This window comes from Sinocyclocheilus rhinocerous, unplaced genomic scaffold (genome assembly GCF_001515625.1).
Source record: "Sinocyclocheilus rhinocerous isolate Xijiao unplaced genomic scaffold, SAMN03320098_v1.1 scaffold2751, whole genome shotgun sequence".
NCBI lineage: Eukaryota > Metazoa > Chordata > Actinopteri > Cypriniformes > Cyprinidae > Sinocyclocheilus > Sinocyclocheilus rhinocerous.
The window spans coordinates 155450-166857 of record NW_015629988.1 but is presented as its reverse complement, the minus strand read 5'-3'; the positions used below and the strand labels follow the sequence as shown (position 1 = coordinate 166857).

The 11408-nt window shown below is 37.8% G+C and overlaps 2 protein-coding genes across 2 annotated transcripts; both read right to left on the bottom strand.

The window, feature by feature from the left end:
- Window positions 1–276: 276 nt before the first annotated feature.
- On the bottom strand, window positions 277–3525 carry LOC107739440 (spermine oxidase-like). Its single transcript, XM_016551543.1, has 4 exons — window positions 3476–3525; window positions 2146–3363; window positions 1095–1278; window positions 277–422 (listed from the first exon to the last, which is right to left on the bottom strand). The coding sequence occupies exons 1-4, from the start codon at window positions 3523–3525 to the stop codon at window positions 303–305; spliced, it is 1572 nt and encodes a 523-aa protein (XP_016407029.1). The 3' UTR covers window positions 277–302.
- Window positions 3526–6843: 3318 nt separating this feature from the next.
- Window positions 6844–11140, bottom strand: LOC107739445 (peroxisomal N(1)-acetyl-spermine/spermidine oxidase-like). Its single transcript, XM_016551549.1, has 4 exons — window positions 11126–11140; window positions 9400–10607; window positions 8452–8599; window positions 6844–6963 (listed from the first exon to the last, which is right to left on the bottom strand). Exons 1-4 carry the CDS (start codon window positions 11138–11140, stop codon window positions 6844–6846), a joined length of 1491 nt encoding a protein of 496 aa, XP_016407035.1.
- Between the last annotated feature and the right edge of the window lie 268 nt (window positions 11141–11408).

Genomic DNA, 11408 nt, shown 5'->3' with positions numbered 1-11408 from the left:
TATTTAACTTTCCTTGGAGATTGGGAAAGAATATTTCTCCATCAGTACTACACATACAACACAGAGATGTTTAACAATTAACAGGATAGATATATGTATGGTTAGGTACTGTGACAAGCTGGATGTTAACACTCACAGTTAATGATGTTTGTCAGGCAGCTGTAAACTACCTAAGGGTCATTCAAACACCAAACTTGTGTAAGTCTGTAGGGTGTGAGAGGAAGTCTATGAAATGTTACACATTCATAAAATGTTATCTTTATGAAACCAGTATATGTTGTTCTCTCTTTGGGACCTCATGCTCAATCAGCGTAATAGCTTATGAGACGTTCTGCTTCTCTGACCCCTGTGAGATACGCTCCATGGGTCGTGGTGTAGAAGTTCTCATGTGTAGCTTCACCAGCAAACAACACCTGAAGGTGCTTCAAAAACAAAGAGAAATACAATCAGTTTGTTATTAACTTCATCACTGCTCGAAACTGTCTTTTTCCACTATTGCAATTTAAATCAGAAATGTGGATATCAGTGTTTTTATTGTTAAAACTAAAACAGTAATATTTTTCATTCACTGTAAAAAAAACTGAAATAAAATAAATAAAAGTTAAAAGAAAAACTTAAAATGAAAATTTAGAAATGTCACCTTGGCAGCTAATTGCTATAAAATCAGTTGAAGTACTAAAAGTAATAAAACTTAAGTAATAAAAATAAAGCTAAACAGAATATATACAAATACAAAAGAAATTATTAAAATAAATATAAATTAAAAAATATAAAAAGAAAATAAAAAAATATTAATATTAATAAATGCAATAATATATAAATAATAGTAAAATAACACTGGTTAATATATAGCTGTTTATTTGTAATAATCATAAGTTATGAAAAACAAAATAGATATCCAATTCTACTAAAAATTCCTTATATTTTGTACTATATAGATAAAAATTAAATGTCACTCCCCCCACCTACAATCCCTGCCGGTACGAGACTCGAACCCACAACCTTTGGGTTATGAGTCCAACTCTCTAACCATTAGGCCACGACTTCCCTATATACATATATTCAAACAATTAAACAAGTTATTAGGAGGTTACCTTCGTCCCTCTGGATTCATCTTTAGGAGGAAGAGGTGATGCTAATGCCTTGTGTGCTTTCACACCATCAACACCATCAGGAATAAATGTGTAGGAGCCACAGACGTGAGAATCAGAACCCCATCTGGAGATCAGCGTCTTTGAGACCTCTGGCACTGACCAACCTGTGAAAGACCTGAGCAACCTTCAAAGACATAAACAGAATTTGTCAGCATTTTCAGATTATTACTGCTATTTACCGATAACCATATATTTTGGCCAACACGTTTCAACACATGCTTCTCACACTTGGTGCTCCAACTCTCCATATTTTAATGATCATAAACTTTTTCACATTTAATCATTGGTGTCTGTGATGGAATTTATTTTAACAATTACAGTCCTTTCATGGATGTTGGCTGTGTGAAGTTCTCTGTGGTTGGTTTTGTGGAAACGGGTTATTCGGTGTGAATATGGGCATTTGCTGTCACTTAGTGTTCCACCTTCCCTATTATTCACGTTTGGTTTTTGCCCACTATTCTTCTTCGCTGATGAAGTCATGTCATTGTTTTTAAATGCAGTTATAATTGTAAAGACTGTTGTTTTTAAAACACCAAATAATAGGGCTAATTGGGCTAAGGTTATAGATGATCCTCCTAAACGGGTTCCCATGACTTGCCATTTTTTGGAAATCTGACATGTCACCCATTTCACTCAGCACTTACTAACTACTGCTGAACACACCTAACACTAGCATACAAACTATAGAATATAGACAATGACATAATACAAGATAATTGCAATGTTTGTTGTTTCACTGTAGCCTACCTAAACCATATGAACCCCTAAAATAATGGGACAATGGGTGTTCACATTATTATATATGTACAGAGGTTGGTCAAAATAATGTGAACACCTTTCTATAACAGTTTACCAATGCATTGGTTAAATTTTTTCATAAACTTTTGTACACTAAAGCAGAATGTCTTGCAGGTCGAGGGGATGAATAATTTTGATTGCAACATGGGCAAATGATCGCATGTCATATATTACATCATTTATGTTACCATACCTCAAACAGGTGTCTCGTATTTCACTGTCCTGAAGATTCTCCATATACAGTGCTTCTCTACCTGTGATCCAGCCACACAGAGCCGTGGGATGACGGGCCACTGTATCAAAACCAGTGATCTTCTTGAACCACGTCTTCTTCCAGGCTTCTCCTTCAGACAGAGACTCATAAACATCTTTATCTTCAGGCCCCTCTTTCCACACCACCTGCACCCCGGCACAGTCATCTTGCCAGAAACTCTTCTCAAAAAACAAGAATATTTTATCTACTATCCCAAAGCCGAGATTCTCAATCGCAGACAGCTTTGTTGATGGTAAAGGCGGTTCAAACATGGTTGAGGCTTTGTCTTTGAGAACCCCGAGAGAAACGGTGACAATCACATGGTCTGCCTCAAAGCTCTGTCCATTTTCACAAACGACCTGAACAGGATACCTTTGGTCTTCACAATGGCCTTTTCTGACCAAATCCCATCGGATGCTCTTGACAGGTGCACTACACTGGATGGATCCTGAAGGTAGATCTCTCAGGAGCACATCTAAGACGGCTCGATAGCCAGCGGGTCCCAAAGTGTTAAAAAAGTCTCCCTCTAAAGCAGTGTAATTGCTAATCTGAGATGCAGACACCTCATAGAGGCTAGAGCAAGCCTCATCTGTGCATTCATTCCTCTTGCACCATTCAAAAACTTGTTGCCCGTCTTCTTTCGCTGCTAAAGGAGATTCACCAAAGGCATCATCCAGATAAGCACCCAGACTTAGTTTCCTGTGCTTGTGCTTAAGTTCATCATCAAAAGCTTTGTCGGTGAGCTTGCTGAAGTGCGAACACACCTGATCTACAAGCTTTGTGGAGACCTGCTTCCCATATTCTTTGAAAAAGTAATCTTGAGGGGTTACAGAACGGGACTTTTTGAATGCAGAAGTTCCCTCGGATAGCAGATTCTCCTCTTTTGCCATCTTGAACAGGGGGTTTCCTTTCTGTCCGTGGATCCAGTTTGCTCCAACTTCGATGATGTTCTCGGTGAAGGGTTTAGTGGTGTGCACTCGACCTCCAATTCTTTCCATCGCCTCAAGGACCAGGACATTTTCAAATCCTGCCTTCACCAACGTGGCTGCAGCGGCCAACCCTGCAAAACCTGAACCTACAATTACAACTTTAGCATCTTCTGGTCCAGAACAAGAGCTCATTCTTGCTGCTTTGTTGAGCTGTTTAGAGAGAGAAAAGCTGCAAATGTAAAAATGTAGTTGTAAGAAAAAAATAGCAACTCTCGCACAAAAACTTGCAAAGGAGATAAGAGAGTAATGCACTGTGCCCTAAAAGAGGCTCCTTTATGTACCCATGCTTAGAAACCTGAAGAACCTGTAAAACCTGACCTTTGTAGTCCATACAATATATCACTATTTACATAATCAGGCAGTCATGGAACATCCAATGGCAGAAGAAGATTTATATTCTATTGTAGCCTACGCAACGTGACGTTCTCTCGTTTGCACCTTTAAGGCTGCATGATAATAAAATGTTTTGCTACCCAATGAATCTACATGAAGGAACACACGTTACTGTTTCTATAGGCCTACATCTACCTCCATGGTAGTGACAGTGTGAAGACAGCAATGTTAATATTTTATATATATTATATAATAACTTCAAAATAAATGTCTGTTCAGGAAAAAATTAAACACACTTTAAAAATTAACACTTGGCCCAACCCCCAATCTAAACCCCCACCTAAACTAACTAAATATTATTATGTAGAAAATGCATCTTGATTTAAAGGGGTCATAGGATACCCATTTTTCAGAAGTTGATATGATTCTTTAGGGACTTAATGAAAATCTGTAACATAGTTTGGTTAAAATTTCTCAATGGTAGTGTAAAAAACACATTTTTTACCCTGTCAAAAACAGCTCTTTTCAGATCAAGCCGTTTTTGTAGCTTTTTCATTTAAATGTTAATAAGCTCTGCTGGAAAAAAACACTGGGTGGATTTTTATCATTAGGGTGGTTGTGTACACACACTACCAACACACATTTCAGTTCAAACAACTTGTAAAAGTGCATGTAGCATCCTATGACCCCTTTAAGAATCTTCAGATATTTGGACTGGAAACAAGAAGACAAGAAAGCCATTTTTGCAGTGCAGGTATTCATTCATTGTGCATATTTTCATCATGCAGACAGCGTAAAAGTGACAAAAATGGCATCTCCTTTTATACAGGATCCTGTAGTTGAGGAGGCTGCATTAATTTGTAGGGAGTTTTTGTTTTTGTTGCCATATTCACATGCATATTTATTTGAGAGGTACCATTTTTAAATGGTAGTTTTCTATAAAACATCGGAGATGCAGAGCACATTAGTAAAGCCACTGTATGCAGAGTGGTAAGAAAAGTGTGTGGTAAGAAAAGTGTGCGTCACACTTACACTCTTTCTTAGACTTTTTGTGTTGCTTCCTGGGCATAAATCTGTCAAAGAGGAGTTTTACAGAACTGCAGCCAGGTCATTGTTGTAGAAATAGGTTTAAATGAGGCTAATCTGATAAATGACGTTCACTTGATAACATCTTGCTGTGACCTCTGGAAGTAACCTAATAATTAGAATTTCCTTCAGGATTTCCAGTGTGGTTGGATGCATTGATGACACGCGTATTCCCATCATTGATTACTGTATGGAATGGAAGGATGCCCGATGGAAGGGTAGTACGAGATATAGGCCTATGCCGTAAGCACCACCACAGCTGTTAAATAAACACCAATTATTCACAATTTATTTGGTCATCTTTAAAATACAAAAAGCAACAGTTTTTCTTTTTCCTTTTGGATTTTAAAATTCTTTCAATACTTGACTATCACCTCTTCATCTGTCAGTGGTGGTGCGGGTTCTCCCCCTATTTTGAGAGCCTCTGCCTTCTTGCTGTTGGCTGAGAACAAGTCAGATGTCATTTCTGTCAGTAATTTCATTACTGTAATTAAATGTAACAAGTTTAGAGAATATTTATGTGAAAAAAGCGTTAGACTGTGGAAAAAGCTGCTGCGTATTGAAATAGACACTATGATATTTAATGTGTCAAATGTTTGTAAAGTCGTGTAGCCTACAACCCTAAACCTTTTATGCTTAAAGCTTGAATTGTTTTTATACTTCGTTTTTAGCTGCTGCCAAGTTCTTTTTTTTTTTTTGCAGTTGGATACCATGAAAATGATTATTAGTTAAATAATTTACAGTTTTCATCTTTGATATTATAACTGATTAAGAATTATACTTATTAGGAATTGTTTATTAGGCACATACCTCGAAGTATGCAGAGGTCTTTTTGTCTGGTGCCGTTGCCATGGTGAATCATAATTTCACAGCTCCATTTTACATGACTTCTCATAGTCGTCGTGCAGGCGATAAACTCAAGAGTGGATTGAACTAACTGATTGAACTCAACTGTTCTGAACCCGAAAACTCAAGAGTTTCACATTTCTGGGTAAGTCAACTCAGAGTTCTAGTTTTAACTCAGAGTTGGTTGAACCTCCTTATTGAAACGGGCCCCTGATGGCGTAAATTGGCGCTGGTACACTATTTTGGTCACCTTGTGCGTCCTGAGGTAAAGGTAATTTAGCCCGAACTTCATGAACTGTTTATGAGATTAGGCTAAATACTTCGAAAACCTCTAAACAACTATACCACCTCCAAACAGAAAAAACAACGAAAACGAGAAATTAAAAGAAAATAATAGCCAAACACACAAGACATCACAAGACAGGAAAATACACGCCTATCCTTTCATGAACGCCATCTAAAGTTTGCTGCAGGCTGCAGCCATTACAACGACGGTTGGCATTGCACTGTTTTTCACGAATATAGTTATTTATGACTCCTATATTAGACTTATTCATAATTTAGTTAGATTTTATTCGTAAACATGTTCTGTTGTACTTTGAGGTGTCTGAGGTAATTCTGTTTAAATGTTTCTGTTCTGCTTTTCAAAGGCTATTCAAGTTTGTCACGCCCCAGATTAAACTTTGTGTTAACTAACGTTACTATCCCTGCTGAAAGAACAGCTTAAACAAGCCTATGTTATTGCTAGACTTTTTCATTACTCAAAATAATAATAAATGAGGAAAATAGTCAATAAGAATGAGAAAGTTTGATTAGCAGTATAGTTTATTCATTTAATTTAACAAATATAAATATTCCCAGATAAACGATTAATTTAAATCAAGGCACTGTGTTATTTATACAGCGAACAAAATTCTTCAGCGAAGCGAAAAGTTCTTTAAATTTTATGTTGATCAATATTAAATTGTCATGGGTCATGCTGCATACCACCAGAGGGCACTGTATCACAGATTAAGAACCACTCGTTTACTTTATTTAATTCATTTACTTCAATTAATGTAATCATCTTTCATTTTTAGAAAATATTATTTAACTTTCTTTGGAGATTGGGAAAGAATATTTCTCCATCAGTACTACACGCACAACACCGAGATGTTTAACAATTAACAGGACAGAGAGATGCATTGTACCATGACCAGCTGAATGTAGCTAAACACTCACATTTAATGATGTTTGTTAGGCAGCTGTATATGACCTATGGCTCGTTTAAACACTCGTTTTGTGTAAGACTAGGGTGTGAGAGCAAGTCTATAAAATGTGAAATTCGTGAAATGCTATCTCTATGAAACAAAGTGTATGTTTTCCTCTCTTTGGGACTGTATGCTTAATTGGCGTAATAGCTTATGAGTCGTTCTGCTTCTCTGACCCCTGTGAGATACGCTCCATGTGTCGTGGTGTAGAAGTTCTTATGTGTAGCTTCACCAGCAAACAACACCTGAAGGTGCTTCAAAAACAAAGAGAAATAAAATCATTTTGGTATTAACGTCATTACTGCTTGAATTTGTAAAATGCAGTCTTTTTCACTGTTGCAATTCACATCAGAATATGTGGATATCAGTGTTGCTATTGTTAAAACAAAATAATGTTTTTCGTTCACTGAAAAAAAAAATGAAACAAAATAAAATATAAAAGTTAAAATAAAAACTTAAATTGAAATTTAGAAACATCGCCTTGGCAGCTAACTCCTATAAAAACAGTTGAAGTACTAAACTTACTAAAAATAAAATTTAAATAATAAAAAAGCTAAATAGAATATATACAAATATAAAAGAAAATATTAAAATAAATATAAAAAAATATATAAAAATAAATATATGTATATACAGGTGCATCTCAAAAAAATCTGAATATCGTGAAAAAGTTCTTTCTTTTTTGCAACTTATTTCAAAAATTGAAACTTTTATATATTCTAGATTCATTACATGTAAAGTAAAAAATTTCTAAAGTTTTTTTTGTTTTAATTTTGATGATTAGAGCTTACAGCTTATAAAAGGCAAAAATCCAGTATCTCAAAATATTAGAATATTTACATTTGAGTGTCATTAAATGACCATCCCTACAGTATAAATTCCGGGTATCTCTTGTTCTTTGAAACCACAATAATGGGGGGCTAAGGAGAAAAATAACTGGACTGTTGCTCAGTGGTCCAAAGTTCTTTTTTCAGATAAAAGTAAATTTTGCATTTCATTTGGAAATCAAGGTCTGGAGTCTGGAGGAAGACTGGAGAGGCACAGAATCCAAGCTGTTTGAAGTCCAGTGTGACGTTCCGAAGTCAGTGATGATTTGGGGTGTCATGACGTCTGCTGGTGTCGGCCCATTGTGTTTTATCAAGTCCAAAGTCAATGCAGCCGACTACCAGGAGATTTTGGAGCACTTTATGCTTCCATCTGCTGACAAGCTTTATAGAGATGCTGATTTCCTTTTCCAGCAGGACTTGACTGTGCTTGATTGGCCAGCCAATATGCCTGACCTGAAGCCCATATGAAATCTATGGAATATTTTCAAGAGAAAGATGACAAACAGTGGATCCGAGCTGAAGGCTCAATAGTGCCTCTTCCATGCCACACCTCACTGATGCTGTCATTTGTGCTTAAGGAGCACTGACCAAGTATTGAGTGCCGAAATGAACATACTTTAAAGAGCTTGAGCTTTTCTGTTTTGCAAATCCTTTTTTTTATTGATCTTAGGAAATATTCTAATATTTTGAGATACTGGATTTTTGACTTTCATGAGCTGTAAGCTCTAATCATCAAAATTAAAACAAATAAACTTTTGAAATGTTTTACTTTACATGTAATGAATCTAGAAAATATGAAAGTTTCACTTTTTGAAATGTTACAAAAAAAAGAACTTTTTCACGATATTCTATTTTTTTTTAGATTCACCTGTAATATAAACAATCAAACACTTGTACAAGTTATTAAGAAGTTACCTTATTCCCTCTGCATTTATCTTTAGGAGGAAGAGGTGACGCTAATGCCTTGTGTGCTTTCACACCATCAACACCATCAGAACCCCATCTGGAGATCAGCGTCTTTGAGACCTCTGGCACTGACCAACCTGTGAAAGACCTGAGCAACCTTCAAAGACATAAACAGAGTTTGTCAGCATTTTCAGATTATTACTGCCATTTACTGATAACCATATATTTTGCAACACGTTCCGAACTCTACCAACAAATTATAAAGGTCCCAGCCTTCTTAGAATAGGTTCATACATCATTTGAATAGTCTACAGTAGAATGTCATCTATCAGAACACTGCCCAAATACTTCAGAGATGTTGAAGGAGAGAATCTGCTTCTCACTGTTCTCTCCAAAACTGCCCATAGTGGTTTGATAATATTCATATCAGTTCAGATTTTGAAGTTCATCTTGGTACTCCAACTCTCCATGTTTTATGATCATAACATCTTTTTGAACATCTTTTTCACATTTTAGCATTGGTGTCTGTGATTAAATGTCTAGCAATTGCAACTCTTTCATGGATTTTGGCTGTGTGAAGTTCTGTGTGTTTGGTTTTTGTGGAAAAAGGTTCTTCAAGGTGAATATAGACATTTGCCGTTACTTTGCATCAGTAGTCCTGTGTTGTCTGAAAACAGTCCTTCTTAGTGTTCGACAGTCCCTATTATTCACTTTTGGTTTTCACCCACTATTCTATTTTATTTATTCCAAGCAAAAAATAATGACTATGAATCTGATACATTTTTACCATGACTGTCATTCATAATGTAATTCACTGCAACATTAGTTTGTATACCAAAAAATGGATCACAGTGCAGCCCCCAAAAACACAAATTAAATTGTTGTTATTTTTTAACCAATATTTAACCATGGTAAAATGATCATATGTCATATATTTCATCATTTATGTTACTATACCTTACACAGATATCTCCTATTTCACTGTCCTGAAGATTCTCCATATACAGTGCTTCTCTACCTGTGATCCAGCCACACAGAGCCGTGGGATGACGGGCCACTGTATCAAAACCAGTGATCTTCTTGAACCACGTCTTCTTCCAGGCTTCTCCTTCAGACAGAGACTCATAAACATCTTTATCTTCAGGCCCCTCTTTCCACACCACCTGCACCCCGGCACAGTCATCTTGCCAGAAACTCTTCTCAAAAAACAGGAAAATTTTGTCCACTATCCCAAAGCCGAGATCCTCAATCGCAGTCAGCTTTGTTGATGGTAAGGGCGGTTCAAACATGGTTGAGGCTTTGTCTTTGAGAACCCCGAGAGTAACGGTGACAATCACATGGTCTGCCTCAAAGCTCTGTCCATTTTCACAAACGACCTGAACAGGATACCTTTGGTCTTCACAATGGCCTTTTCTGACCAAATCCCATCGGATGCTCTTGACAGGTGCACTACACTGGATGGTTCCTGAAGGTAGATCTTTCAGGAGCACATCTAAGACTGCTCGATAGCCACCGGGTCCCAAAGTGTTAAAAAATCCTCCCTCTAAAGCAGTGTAATAGCTAATCTGAGATGAGGACACCTCATAGAGGCTAGAGCAAGCCTCGTCTGTGCATTCAGTCCTCTTGCACCATTCAAAAACTTGTTGGCCATCTTCTGTCGCCACTAGAGGAAATTCACCAAAGGCATCATCCAGATAAGCACCCAGACTTAGTTTCCTGTGCTTGTGCTTGAGTTCATCATCAAAAGCTTTGTCGGTGAGCTTGCTGAAGTGCGAACACACCTGATCTACAAGCTTTGTGGAGACCTGCTTCCCATCTTCTTTGAAAAAGTAATCTCGAGGGGTTACAGAACGGGGAAGGCACATGTTTTTGGAAGCAGAAGGTCCCTCACATAGCAGGTTCTCCTCTTTCGCAATCTTGAACAAGGGGTTTCCTTTCTGTCCGTGGATCCAGTTTGCTCCAACTTCAATGATGTTCTCGGTGAAGGGTTTAGTGGTGTGCACTCGACCTCCAATTCTTTCCATCGCCTCAAGGACCAGGACATTTTCAAATCCTGCCTTCACCAACGTGGCTGCAGCAGCCAACCCTGCAAAACCTGAACCTACAATTACAACTTTGGCATTTTCTCGTCCAGAACAAGAGCTCATTCTTGCTGCTTTGTTGAGCTGTTAAGAGAGAAAAAAGCTGAAAATGTATAAATGTAGTTGTAAGAACAAATAGCAACTTCTCGCACGAAAACTTGCAAAGGAGATAAGAGAGTAATGCACTGTGCCCTAAAAGAGGCTCCTTTATGTGCCCGTGCTTAGAAACCTGTAAAACCTGACCTTTGTAGTCCATACAATATATAATTATTAACGTAATCAGGCGGTCATGGTACATCCAATGGCGGATTAAGCTATTAGGCGTGTTTGACTTTATGCGGCAACCGGCCGGCGAGAGTTGCCGCTTACAGTCGGGGGTGAAATTGACGTTGGAGGTGACACTTTCAGTTTCCGGTAGTGAATTGCTGTGACTCAATCAAAAACGTTAACCTCCCCTCCCCCTCAAAACAACTCCCCTATTCTTCCGGTCACGAACTATGGCGCAAGGGCGGAGCTAGTGACGTGAGGGGTAAACGCTGGGATAAACGACAGGGGGAAAAACTGAAGCTGCTGCGTGCGCACGCTGTTTAGGCATGTTTTGCGCCGTTGATCGTCATCGTCATCCTTAATAAATAAAACATTTATTCATGCTTGGGTGTCGGCTGTGAATCCAGTGGAGAGAAATCCCGCACCACTAACCTCAAACTGCCATGTCAGATCTGCCTCCGTTAGTAACGCCCCAACTTCCAACGATCCAATCAGTTCCCGAAGGACGAAATCAAGTCCTGCCCTCTCATTTCAGATGCTGTTTCACTCGGATATACGTCACAGTAGAGAAGAAAATACAATCGAGATTACGAGGGCACATGAATTAAAAAAAAATTA